This window comes from Morchella sextelata, assembly GCF_020137385.1.
Source record: "Morchella sextelata strain SCLS chromosome Unknown scls_9, whole genome shotgun sequence".
In the NCBI taxonomy this organism is placed as follows: Eukaryota; Fungi; Ascomycota; class Pezizomycetes; order Pezizales; family Morchellaceae; genus Morchella; species Morchella sextelata.
The window spans coordinates 1,387,776-1,400,669 of NW_025408624.1; the positions used below are offsets into that span (position 1 = coordinate 1,387,776).

Below are 12,894 nucleotides of genomic sequence, written 5' to 3' on the forward strand. Positions count from 1 at the left end.
GTGGGGGAGGGAGGTTGCGGGCTAAGAAGAGACGAGAAAGAAGCTCTCTCAGACACCTGACAAAAATCATTACCGCCAGTCACTCCTTCCAACCCCCCCCCCCCCCCCCCCCCGCCCACCACCAATCTGATACCACTACTACTACAATGGCGGAATCAAGGTATCCATCCCCACCCCCCACCATCTCCGCACACGCAAAAAAAAACCGAATACTAACCCCCCACCCCTTCACCCCCCCCGCAGCAGCAGCAGCAGCCAGGAGATCTCGAACCCGCGCGGCATCCCCACCGCCCCCTTCGTCGAAGACGTCGAGGCCTTCGTCGACTCCCGCGCCGACATCGAGCCGAACCTGAAGAAGTTCCAGGAGATGATCGCGTTTGTTTTCTCCCTCCCTTCATTCGGCCTCCTCCTCCTCGTCTACCCACGGCTGACGGTTGGTGGTGGTGGTGGTGTGTGTGTGTGTGGGCAGGAAGTACCAGTTCATGGAGATGAACACGCAGCGCCGCGCCGCGGGGCTGAAGGATAAGATCCCGGATATCCAGAAGACGCTGGACACGGTCACGTTTCTGGAGTCGCGGAGCGTATGTCTGTCTGGGTTAGGGTGGTGGTAGGGTAAGGGGTGTGTGGTGCTGACGGAGAGTGTCGGGGTAGGATTCGAGTAAGGAGATTGATGCGACGTTCGAGCTGAACGATACCCTGTATGCGAAAGCGAAGATCAACCCGACGGATGAGGTTTATCTGTGGCTTGGTGTAAGTCCCCTTGTTTCCCCTTGCCTCCTACCCCCTTTGAAGGACCAGTAAAGTGCTGAACTCCGGGACAGGCAAACGTGATGCTGTCGTACCCCGTCGATGAGGCCAAGAAGCTCCTAACGGGGAAGCTGACGGCCGCGAAGGAGAGCTTGGGGAACTGTGAGGAGGACCTGGACTTTTTGAGGCAGCAGATCACGACGCTGGAGGTGAACACGGCAAGGTTGTATAACTACGAGGTCACCCTCAAGAGGAAGGAGAAGGAGGAGGCAGGGGAGGCGGCTGGGGAGGATAAATAGTGGAGTTTAAAATTTAACATGGTTGCTTTGGGTACTCGTTTTGTGTTTCGTGGGAGGTTTGGTGGTGCGAGTGATTATTTGTGATGCAGTTGACGTTTGAGCGTTGATAATTGATTGTTAGCTTGTTACGGGTTGCTGCTATTTGGGATTTCCACTATTAGGGATTGCCAGTATTTGGGACTGCTTCTATTTGGGATTGCTACTATTTGCGTCACAGGAGCTTTGAAAGAGCTAACAATCTATAGATATCACTACTACACCCAACTCTTCTCAACCCCACCACTAATCCAAATCCACCCCCGCCCCAAAATCATAACTCCAAAACAACAAATCCCTCACACACCTCGCGACCCTCCTCTCCTCCCCCCGATTCCCCAACCCCAACACATACCCGACCCCCGCCTCCTCCGCCGTCACCCTCGCCACACACCCCCTCAACACGCCCACCTCCGCCACCGGCACCCTCTGCATGAACGCCCAAAACACATCCTGATTCTCCTGATCATACCTCTGCGGCGCCCTCCGGTTCCTCACCCGGTGCATATCCACCTCGCGCCCCGCAACAACCCGGCCCATCGTCCACACGCGCAGAAACGCCCTCTCAATAACCTTGACGGCCGCCTCCGTCTCACCGAGCTCAAACACGGGCTCCACCGCCGCGCGCGGATGCACCACGCCCCACGCAGGATCCATCACGAGGCGCGCGCGCGCAATGTAGATGGGCACCACCGCGTCCAGGGCCTTGCGCGCGCGCATCATGGCCGGGATGTCGTCGAGCGTGGGGACGCGCTGCGCGTCGATGTAGGCGTGGGGCGCGTGGAAGACCTGCAGGAGCGCGCACACGGCGGGGAGCTGCTCGGCGTCGAAGGCGGCGACGGCGACGTGGTGCGCGAGTGTTTGGGCGTGCTGGGCGCGGGCGAGGGCGAAGTCGGGGTGGTGGAGGAGGAGCGCGCCGAGCGCGGGGAAGGAGGGGTGGGCCGCGGTCAAGGCCGCGGTGAGCGTGCCTGGGAGCTTGTGGACGCGGGAGGAGGGCGGTGGGAGGTAGGGGGTGAGGGAGGGGAGGCGGAAGAGCTGGATGAAGGTTTGGATTATCTCGAGGGAGTGGGCGCGTGGGGGGTCGCCGGCGAGGGGGGGGATGAGGGCGATGGGTGGCATGGTGGTGGTTTTTTTTTTGGGGGGGGGGGTTGTTTGGGTTGAGATGGGTTTCTCTTTATGGTTGTTTGGTTCAAGGTGAGTTTCTCTTTGCACGATGTTGTGTGAACTCAGTCACAAGTGGGCCTATTTATTTCACGATAGCATGTTGGACAGATCATCTTGAATGTACCTATCCAGCGGCATACCATCTTGAATTCCTCCTAGTAGGCGTAGATAACACCTTCAAACCGAAGACTTGAAAAAAAAAAAACATGTAGTCAATGACCAATCCCACCGAGTGATAACCTGTGATTGCACCCGTCCATAGACCAACCCAGCCATCCTCTTCTTGACCACTTTACTACATGTGCATGTAACAGACACAATCGCCTCGTTAATGGCTACATAATCTAAAAAGGGTTTCATCAGGTTGGGTCATTACTTATCACTCGATCCCGAACCGAGCTCGGACCAGCCCTCTCCCTCTCCTTTCGGGCCCTCGGCGATAACCCAGAGCCCAGCAGGACAGAAGACCATGTCCATGGTAAGGGGCGGAGGTGCACTTATCGACTGTCCATGAGGCCTGCGGAGCTACGAGGATGGGGGAGGGGTAACTACGGTGGGGCGAGGGGGGCGGAAGCTGTGGGGAACAGGATGGGGGGGTCTACGGAGGCCACAGAGAGAGAGTGAGACGGCGAGGGAGCACAGCGCCCCCCCCTCGAGCCCACAAAAAAAAAAGGAATTTACAAAAAAAAGGGGGCAGAGAGAGCTATATCACACAGGTGACGGAGCTCTCTCTGCCCACATCTACAAAATCAATCCAGGCGAGGGAACAAAACTTTCCCCCCACCCCATCCATGCCCACCCGCCAAAAAAAAATTGTCACAAAAAAAAAAAAAAAAAAAAATGGGCAGAGAGAGAGAGCTTCGTGCTCTCGCTGCCCGCGTCTACAATAATAATAATAATAAAAAAAAAAACGCCGGAGGGAGGCAACAAAGGTTCCTCCGCCCGCCAAAAAAAAAGGGGGGGGCAGAGGGAACACAAGTTCCATCCGCCCCGCCCTACAAAGACACAGTGGAGGAGCACCACTCCCGCCCGCCAACCCACCACCACTCCACTTCCACTTCACCGCCACCGAGAATCTCCCCCGTGTCCCCGGCCCCGCCCGAAACACAGCGAAGCTCCCCACCAGCGGCAGCAAAAAGAAAAAAAAAGAAAGAAAAAGATCAAAAATTATACAGCCCAGGAGCCCTCAGGCTCTCTGGCAGAGCCACCACTCCCCTTTGTGCAATGGGTGTAGTGTTCTCCGGAAGCCCGGCCATTGTGACCACCGGGCTTCGCTGCTAGGTACTTACATGTAGGCACATGTAAGTATGATATGATATGAGGGGAGAAGAAGAGGTGCGGACATCTTGGGGTTTATAAAGACTGAGTGATCTTGGCCCGGGGGGGGGGGGGGGGTGGGATCTGGCCGCTGTAGGGTGGGGCTTGGTGGTGATCGAGCTGTCTCGTTGGGATAAGGGTATCGTGGTCAGCTGGCGTACTGCTAATGCGTAGGTGAAAGCTTGCAATAGAGGTCCGGCCTTCACAGCTGGAGTCAAATGTGTGCAGAGGACGTCGAAAAGTGCAGGTAAAGTCACGATAAAGACCCTCCTTAGAAAATTACGTGTCGGTTGCTCAAATACTCCCAATAGAAACCCGGAGCGTTATTCACGAGTTTTTAGAATATTCTACAATATGTATACAGACCAAATGCTTGAGAGAATCTGGAACAACGTAGACCGCATAGATAAACGTGACCCCAGTTACAAAAGAAACACCTCTACAAGGACCGTAAGCAGAGCCACCACTCCCCTCCGTGCAATGGGGTGCTGCGTGCTCTGGAGGCCTGGTCATCATGAGCACCGGGTCTCGTCGTTTCCCAAAAGTAAAGAAGTCTGAGGAGGAGCAGAAGACTTTGAGGGGGCGGAGGATGGGGCTTATATAGTGGCGGGAAGGGTGTTGAGGTGATGTGGTGTGATGGGGGCCGGGTGGCCTTTTGAGGTTGATACATGTGGATGTGTGTGTACTCTACGTGTTTAACTAAAAGTGCGAGACTGCATGTATCCATGCCACATTATCGTGCCTACAGAACTAAAAAATGGTGTGGATTCACTACAGTATTCCCGTTAATGCGCTAGTAATGTAGCAAGAGAACGGTATTGGTGCGGTATTCTCTGCTGAATTCCGCAGTACCATGGTATTGATTTCAGGACACCCCGCCTTTTCGTACTGTAGTTACATGAACCGATACGTGTCTGCACACAAGCTGGCAGGCCCGTTCGACTCGGTTACAAAAAAATGTCTTTTTGGCCATCTAGAGCTCGAGCGATTCACACGGTAATATATCTATTAGACGAAATGAAAAACACGGCAATAACCCTAACAACCATAACAGAGGTAAGAGGTAACGCTAGATTGCCTCGCCCTCTACAGACCTCGAGGTGGCCGCGTGTTTACAAGTCTCGGCCCTGCGAGGGAAGAGCGAAGACACCGACGCATGCGTGCGTACGTACGCCAGGAGGCAAGTGTCTGTTAGCACGACGCCTTGGTTTCTTGAGCCGGCATCTCTCAAGCCACAGAAACACGCTCTTTACCGCTCAGAGCCATCAAGGGTTCCAGGGTTCCACTGGAGGGTTCTCACCACAATCCGCGCCAACTGCCACCGAGTGACGCACCATGACGGCCCCTGGAAATGACCGCTGCAACCACAAAGCCACGCAGGGCCAGGGTTCCCATCGCGCCCTCACGTGACGCCACCACGGATCCGCAGCATCTCCGCCAAGCCACTGTGCGTGTTTATCCCCCCGCCAACCCAACGCAACCTCTCCTCCAAACACGCAGAGCGGGAATCGAGAACTACAGCCAAACAGCCCCCCTTCACACAGCTTCATCACCCGATTCCACAATAAATCACACCCACTCACCCGCCCACAACAGCTGCCCACCACGGCTCCCAAAAAACCGCCCCCACCCCCCCCACCCCCCACCGCCCATGTCCACCACCACCCCCTCCCGCCCCTCCCGCCGCGCCGCCGCCTCCCGCAAAAAGATAATCGACTCCTCCTCGGACGAGGCGGCGCCCGGCTCCGCCATCAAGCACGAGGAGCCCGACGACGAGTTCGAGGAGCAGACGCCGCCGAAGCGCAAGTCGCGGCGTGTCAGTGCCGCAGCCAGCAGCAGCAGCAGCGCAGCAGCAACCACCGCAAAGCCGCGGCGGCGCGTCAAGGCCCGCAAGACGGAGGAGGAGGAGGCCGAGGGGGAGGAGGAGCCCCCGAGGAAGCGCGCGGTGAGGGGGACACGCACGAGGAAGGCGGCGGCGCGTGGGGGGTCGGAGGTGCCGGCGCTGGAGGTGACGCCGCCGAAGGTGGAGGAGGAGGAGGAGGAGGAGGCTGAAGAGGATGTGGACGTCGATGCCACGCCGAGAGCACGACAGCAACCGCAACCACAGCCCGAGTCCCCAACACCGCAGTCCCGCCAGACCACGCCAGCCCCACATCTGCAGTCCCGCCCCGCAACACCAACACCAGCACCAGCACAAGCATCACGACAGACCACCCCCGCCCCGCACTCCCACTCCCACTCCCGCCACTCCACCGCGCCCCCCCAAACACCCCACAACCGCTCACACTCCGTCACCCCAGGCCCGCCACAAACCCCGCTGCGCACCATCATCGCCGAACTCAAGTCGTCGCCGTCGCCGCGCAAAGCCGCGCCCATGTCGCCGCGCCCCGGCTCGCGCGACTCCATGCTCGCGGCGGGCACGCAGGCGCCGCTCGTCGTCAAGAACCGCACCAACACGCTGTTTGAGCAGCAGCAGGCCGAGGAGCTCGCGGGCCCGAAGCCACGGCTCGTCATCACGCATCTGGTGCTCGTCAACTTCAAGTCGTACGCCGGGCGGCAGGAGGTCGGGCCTTTCCACGCCGTAAGTGTCTCCCTCCCCCCCCCCAATACAATCACAGTCTATCACTCGCCCCCCCCCCCCCCTCCATACCTACTAACACACGCAGTCCTTCTCCTCCGTCGTCGGCCCCAACGGCTCCGGCAAATCCAACGTGATCGACTCCCTCCTCTTCGTCTTCGGCTTCCGCGCCTCCAAAATGCGCCAAGGCAAGATCAGCGCCCTGATCCACAACAGCGCGCACCACCCCCACCTCGACCACTGCGAAGTGCAAGTCCACTTCCGCGAAGTCCTCGACTCACCCACCGGCGGCGACCCCACCCCGCTGCCAGACACCACCCTCGTCGTCTCCCGCCGCGCCTTCAAGAACAACAGCAGCAAGTACTACATCAACGACGCCGTCTCCGACTTCACGGCCGTCACAGGCCTACTACGTGCCCGCGGAATCGACCTCGACCACAAGCGCTTCCTGATCCTACAAGGCGAGGTCGAGAGCATCGCGCAGATGAAGCCGAAGGCCGCCTCCGGCAGCGACGACGGGCTGCTCGAGTACCTCGAGGACATCATCGGCACGAGCAAGTACAAAGCGCCGATCGAGGCGAGCGCGGGCGAAGCGGAGGAGCTCAACGAGGTGTGCGTCGAGAAGCAGGGGCGCGTGGCGCACGTCGAGAAGGAGAAGGTTGCGCTGGAGGGGCGCAAGGACGCGGCGCTGGAGTATCTGCAGCGCGAGAACGAGCTCGCGCTGAAGAAGGGCGCGCTGTATCAGCTGTTTGTGGGCGAGTGCGAGGAGAATGTTGCGGTGACGGGGGGCGTGGTGGCGCAGGTGCAGGCGAGGCTGGATGAGGAGCTGGAGAGGAGGGGGGGGAGTGAGGAGGGGATTCGCAGGTTGGAGGGGAGGTATAAGGAGGGTGCTAAGGAGGTTGAGGTATGTGTTGCGTCTGTGTGTGTGTGTGGGGTTTGGCTTGGGGGTGAGTGGTTTGCTGATACGGGGTGGTTGTAGGAAGTCGAAGAGGCGACCAAGGCAATCCTGAAGGAGATGAGCCGGAACGACAAGGAGAACGTCAAGTTCCAAGAGAAGGAGAAGTTCCTCACGCAGAAGCAGAAGAAGCTGCAGAAGTCCATCCAGACGGTATACATCATCATTGACCCTATCATTGACCCTAACCACACTCTACAATTCTAACACAACCACCGCAGAACAAACTCGCCGCCTCCGAAGCCACCTCCATGATCGAGAAGCACACCGCCGACATCGCCCGCCACAGCGCCGAGATCGCCTCCCACGAGCAGAACCTCGCCGTCCAGGAAGCCGAACTCGACCGCATCCGCGACACGCTCAAAGAGAAGACGCAAGGCTTCTCGGACCAGATCGCCGCCAAGCAGAAGTCGCTCGAGCCGTGGAAGGAGAGGATCAACGCGAAGCAGTCCGCCATCGCCGTCGCGCAGTCCGAGCTGGACATCCTGCACGAGAAGGCCAACGCCTCCAACAACGCCCTCGAGGAGGCGCGCGCAAAGATCACGGCCATCCAGAACGCGCGCGCGACCAAAGAGCAGGAGCTGAAAGAGTGCCGCAAGGAGCTCAGCCGCCTCGAGAAGGAGGCCGCAAAGGTCGAGACCTCGCTCGGCGCCATGGCCGCCAAAGAAGCCCCGCTCCGCACCAACCTCTCGAGCGCGCGCCAGAAGGCCGACGAAGCCAAGGCCTCCCTCGCCGCCACCCAGACCCAAGGCACCGTCCTGACGGCGCTGATGCGCCTCAAAGAGTCCGGGCGCATCGAGGGCTTCCACGGCCGCCTCGGGAACCTGGGCACCATCGACGCCCGCTACGACGTCGCCATCTCGACCGCCTGCCCGCAGCTCGACAACATGGTCGTCGACACCGTCGACGCCGGCCAGCGCGCCATCGACCACCTGCGCAAAAACAACCTCGGCCGCGCCAACTTCATCTGCCTCGACAAGCTGCCCAACCGCCCCCTCGGCCCCATCGCAACCCCCGAAAACGTCCCCCGCCTCTTCGACCTCGTCACTCCCAGGGCCCCCGCCCTCGCGCCCGCCTTCTACAACGTCCTGCAGAACACCCTCGTCGCGGCGGACCTCGCACAGGCCAACCGCATCGCCTACGGCGCGCAGCGCTGGCGCGTGGTAACCCTCACCGGCCAGCTCATCGACAAGTCCGGCACCCTCACCGGCGGCGGCAGCACCATCTCACGCGGGCGCATGTCGTCCAAGCTCACCGCCGAGACCACGCGCGACCAAGTGACCAAGCTCGAGGTCGACCGCGACGCCCAAGAGCGCGCCTACACCTTGTTCCAGTCCGAGCAGCGCGAGCTCGCCACAGCGCTTCGCGACCTCCGCGAGCGCATCCCCGAGGCGCAGACCGCCATCTCCAAGATCGAGCTAGAGCTGTCGAGCGCCGCGCGCCACCTGGCCGACGCCGAGAGGCGCGTCAAGGAGCTGACGGTGCGCGGGCGCAAGTCCAGCGCCGACGAGAGCGTCGGGCGCATCCGCGCGCTCGAGCAGCACGTCGCAGCCCTCGAATCCGAGATTGCGGGGCTGCACGCCGAGACGGCGGGCCTCGAGGCCGAGATCCGCGCGCTGCAGGACCGCATCATGTCCGCGGGGGGCATCCAGCTGCGGTCGCAAAAGGGCAAAGTCGACGGGCTGCGCGAGCAGCTCGAGCTCGCCAACGAGCAGGTGGCCGCCGCAGACCTCGCGCGCGTCAAGGCCGAGAAGAACCTCGCCAAGGCGCACAAGGCGCATGCGGGCGGGGCGGCCGAGCTGGGCGCCGTGGCGGAGGAGCTCGAGGCGCTGAAGGACGAGATCCGGGCGCACCGGCTTGCGTGCCAGGAGAGCGCCGCGCGCGCCGAAGAGGCTGCCGCATACCTCGAGGAGAAGAAGGACGGCCTCGCGGCGCTGAAGAGCGAGCTCGACGAGCGCACGGCCGGGCTGAACAAAACCCGCGCAGCAGAGATCGAGATGAAGAACAAGCTCGACGAGCACCACAAAGTGCTCGTCGAGAACCAGAAGCGCAGCGCGCACTGGCAGAAGGAGCTGTCCAAGCTGTCGCTGCACAGCGTCGCGGGGCTGACGGGCGGCGGCGACGACGACGACGACGACGCAATGGACGAGGACACCGAGCTGCCCGTGTACAGCCGCGACGAGCTGGGCGACCTCGACAAGGCGCAGCTGAACGCGCAGATCGCCGCGCTCGAGGAGAAGCTGGCCAACGTGAACGTCGACCTGGCCGTGCTGGGCGAGTACCGGCGGCGGGTCGAGGAGCACGCTGCGCGGTCCGCCGACCTGGACACTGCGGTGGCCGCGCGCGACGGCGTCAAGGCGCGGCTGGACGACCTGCGGAACCGGCGGCTGGAGGAGTTTATGGCGGGCTTCAGCGCCATCTCGTTGCGGCTCAAGGAGATGTACCAGATGATCACGATGGGTGGGAATGCGGAGCTGGAGCTTGTCGACAGCCTTGATCCGTTCAGCGAGGGGATCCTGTTCAGCGTGATGCCGCCAAAGAAGAGCTGGAAGAACATCTCGAACCTGAGTGGCGGGGAGAAGACGCTGAGTTCGCTGGCGCTGGTGTTTGCGCTGCACCATTATAAGCCCACGCCGCTGTATGTGATGGATGAGATTGATGCGGCGCTGGACTTTCGCAATGTCAGTATTGTGGCGAGCTATATTAAGGAGCGCACGAAGAATGCGCAGTTTATTGTCATCTCGTTGAGGAATAATATGTTTGAGCTGGCGGAGAGGTTGGTGGGCGTTTACAAGGTTAATCATATGGTGTGTTTTTTGTCTCTATCCTGATACACATACCTTGACGAAGATACTAACTGTTCGGGTTATTGCAGACTAAGAGCGTCACGATCGAGAATAGGGATTATATTGAGAAGCGCTGATTCACTCACTCACACTCACTCGCTCACGCAAGCCAAAAAATAAAGATATCGTTTTTTTCTAGTACTTTTTTATTCTTCTTTTTCGTAATTGGCTTAAGCTTGTATAGGGTAGGCTGTTATTTATTTTTTCCAGAGATAGTTATACCCCCCCCCCCCCCGCGGCTCCCGCAACATTTTTACGTGTATGAATGGATGGATGGTATGGGTTTTTGGATGTGTGATGAAGTAAAGTATTCTTTCCTACGGAAATATATTGTCGGGTTATGGATAGGCCTCCCCTGGTGTGTAGTTGTGTTCTGTGTGGGAGTGGGGCTGGGGGGGTAGAGCTTTACGACTATGGTGGATTTGATAAGTTGGTTTGTTGCGCAAGATTACGGGCTAGCTAGTAGTATTATGACCGAACAAAGGAATTTCTGAAAGGGTAGCAGCCTCAAAGGAATTGTGTATATTATTGCAGCCTTTGTCCACATATAGCCTAGGTCATTAATCATTGTTCCACCAAAATCATTTCCACCGCACCCACCCAACCAAGTTGAACCAACCACAAACCCAGTAAAATTAATAAAGTAACCAACCAACCAACCAACCAACCCCAAACCACCTCAATCACAACCCATCACTCGCCCCCCCCGCCCCCCAGCTAAATCCTCACCACCACCTTCCCCCTCACCCTCGCACTATCCAACAACTCAAACCCCCTCTTCCACCCCTCCTGCAACCCCCCATCAATCACCTCCTGCACCTCCACCCTCACCTCCCCCCTCACCACCAGCTCCCTCGCCAACTCCAGCCACTCCCTCTTCGCCTTCAACAGCACACACGCATACCTCGGCCCCACCACCCACCCCCACAGGTGTCGCCACGCCATCGCCGGATGCGTCAGATACGTCGCAGGGCCGCCCATGACCGCACGCGACGTCTTGTCGCCCACGATCGTCACGTACGCGCCGCTGCGCGGCAGCAGCTGCGTGTACGCCGGGAAGAGGCTTGTGCCGCCGACGCAGTCGACGATGAGGTCGTAGCCGGCCTTGGGGCGCTGTGCGAGCAGCGCCGAGGACAGCGAGGGGACCTGCGTGTAGTCGATTGTGCGGTCTGCGCCGAGGGAGGTCACGAATTGCTCGTTCTTGCCGGAGCAGATGGCGGTCACGGTGCAGTTGTAGTGCTTTTTGGCCACTGTGCTCATATATAGCCAGTATCAGCATCAATAACAAACTAATAAAACTTATATACTCGCCAGAAAAATAAAGTCTGGGGATGAATTAAGTACCGTTGCAACGAAACCGTTTAGGCCAGGTGCTTAATTCATCCCTAGACTTTATTTTCTGGCGAGTAGCTAGCGTTGGGGGGGGAGGGAAACAGACGCTGCGTGGTCCACACGCCCGTCCCGCCGCTCGCGCCCACCACAACCACCTGGCGGGGCGTGCCGTCCTTGTGTGGTGGCGGGAGCCACTCAAGACACGTAAACGCCGTGAGGGCAACAAGCGGGATCGATGCCGCCTGCTCATGGGAGAGTTCAGCGGGCTTCGCAACGACGGGGTCGGTGGTGGGGTCGACGACTAGGTATTCTCTGATCGTGCCTTCGCCGCCCTATATACATACACATCTGCATCAATACCACCATCTACAGCTACTCAAAACGGTCTAGCTACTTACCAATTTAAGAAACAGCCCAAAGACCTCATCTCCAATCTTCCAGTCCTTACAGTTCTTGCCCACGGCGACAATAGTGCCCGAGTAGTCGCGGCCAAGGCCCTTGGGGCCAGAGCCCTTCAGGAGGCGCAGCAGCGGCCAGTGCAGCAGCTGCGTGTCGTAGGGGTTGAGGGCGGCGGCATGGACGCGGACGAGGATTGAGGATGACGGGAGCGGAGAGGGGAGCGGGTGTGTGGTGACTTGCGGCGTGGAGCTCGGGGTCGTGAAGGTTAGTGCGAGGGAGGTGGTGGGGATTGTGGTGGCGGTGCCGCTGCCGGTGGCCATTTTGTCACGAGTGTAGTAATAGTTGGGGGCCCAAAATATTTAAATGCGAATAGGATTTAAAGCTAGTTACAGTTGAGTTTTTTAGAATGCGAAGAGAGAGCGTCATCTAAATACGTAGACTTAGTACTCGAGCTATATATTCTAGTCAATTCGATCCCTAGATTCTCCAACCCCCCCGAGATTTGAAGGTTGTGGGGAGAGAGAAATGGGGTGATAAAGCGCGAGACCATAATAATATCCAGCAGCCCTATCATTACCTCGGGGATCGTCGCCCCATTACGCCATAACGACGATAGATTCGTTTAATTTACCCGTCTTGGGTGCCGACAGATGACAGGGACAGGGAAGGGAAGGGAAGGACAGGGCCGCAACCGAGACTTGGCCCATGCTTTCGATTTATCAGCGAATACATGTGTATCGTGTAGTGCTAATAGTAATAGCAGGTCTTCATGCGCCATCTCTAGCTGTCTATCTCCGGAATCACCGCTACTGCCGTGCCTTGGCGGGTCGGATAAGCAATATCTAGAGTATATAATCGATTTACTGCATTGCAGTAGGACGCATATAACTATCGCCCATCTCAGTGAGGACCGCGCAGCTATTATTAGGGTCGACACGAACATATCTCATCTACCGACATTCCTCACCGAAACCACAAAGTGGTTCTTTGAGACTTTCCATGGAGGAGATCTCAGCCCGGCGCGAGATCTAATCGGATCCAACATGCTAACTAGCAGGGGCAAGTCAAACACAAAGGACGGACGACGGAGAGGGTGCCTGTTTTTCTCGAGGCCGACATACTGGATGTAACAAAGACCTGTTTTGGTCAGTCTTTAATTAACGTATCAGAGACATAGGACAAAGAACAGCAACCTCGGCGGGGAAGCGATATATATATATA

At 58.6% G+C, this 12,894-nt stretch overlaps 4 protein-coding genes across 4 annotated transcripts; 2 read left to right on the top strand and 2 right to left on the bottom strand.

Moving 5' to 3' along the window:
- Window positions 1-146: 146 nt before the first annotated feature.
- H6S33_013038 (uncharacterized protein) lies at window positions 147-1,046 on the top strand (the record flags this gene model as incomplete). The annotated part of the gene is made up of 5 exons (XM_044844403.1): window positions 147-160; window positions 244-451; window positions 501-581; window positions 652-750; window positions 822-1,046. 5 exons carry the CDS (start codon window positions 147-149, stop codon window positions 1,044-1,046), a joined length of 627 nt encoding a protein of 208 aa, XP_044694747.1.
- A 282-nt stretch (window positions 1,047-1,328) lies between these two features.
- Window positions 1,329-2,201, bottom strand: H6S33_013039 (uncharacterized protein; the record flags this gene model as incomplete). The annotated part of the gene is made up of 1 exon (XM_044844405.1): window positions 1,329-2,201. One exon carries the CDS (start codon window positions 2,199-2,201, stop codon window positions 1,329-1,331), a length of 873 nt encoding a protein of 290 aa, XP_044694748.1.
- Window positions 2,202-5,214: 3,013 nt separating this feature from the next.
- Window positions 5,215-10,019, top strand: H6S33_013040 (uncharacterized protein; the record flags this gene model as incomplete). Its single annotated transcript, XM_044844406.1, has 5 exons — window positions 5,215-6,144; window positions 6,230-7,045; window positions 7,121-7,249; window positions 7,318-9,903; window positions 9,972-10,019. The coding sequence occupies 5 exons, from the start codon at window positions 5,215-5,217 to the stop codon at window positions 10,017-10,019; spliced, it is 4,509 nt and encodes a 1,502-aa protein (XP_044694749.1).
- Window positions 10,020-10,659: 640 nt separating this feature from the next.
- On the bottom strand, window positions 10,660-11,993 carry H6S33_013041 (uncharacterized protein; the record flags this gene model as incomplete). The annotated part of the gene is made up of 3 exons (XM_044844407.1): window positions 10,660-11,192; window positions 11,381-11,606; window positions 11,673-11,993. 3 exons carry the CDS (start codon window positions 11,991-11,993, stop codon window positions 10,660-10,662), a joined length of 1,080 nt encoding a protein of 359 aa, XP_044694750.1.
- Between the last annotated feature and the right edge of the window lie 901 nt (window positions 11,994-12,894).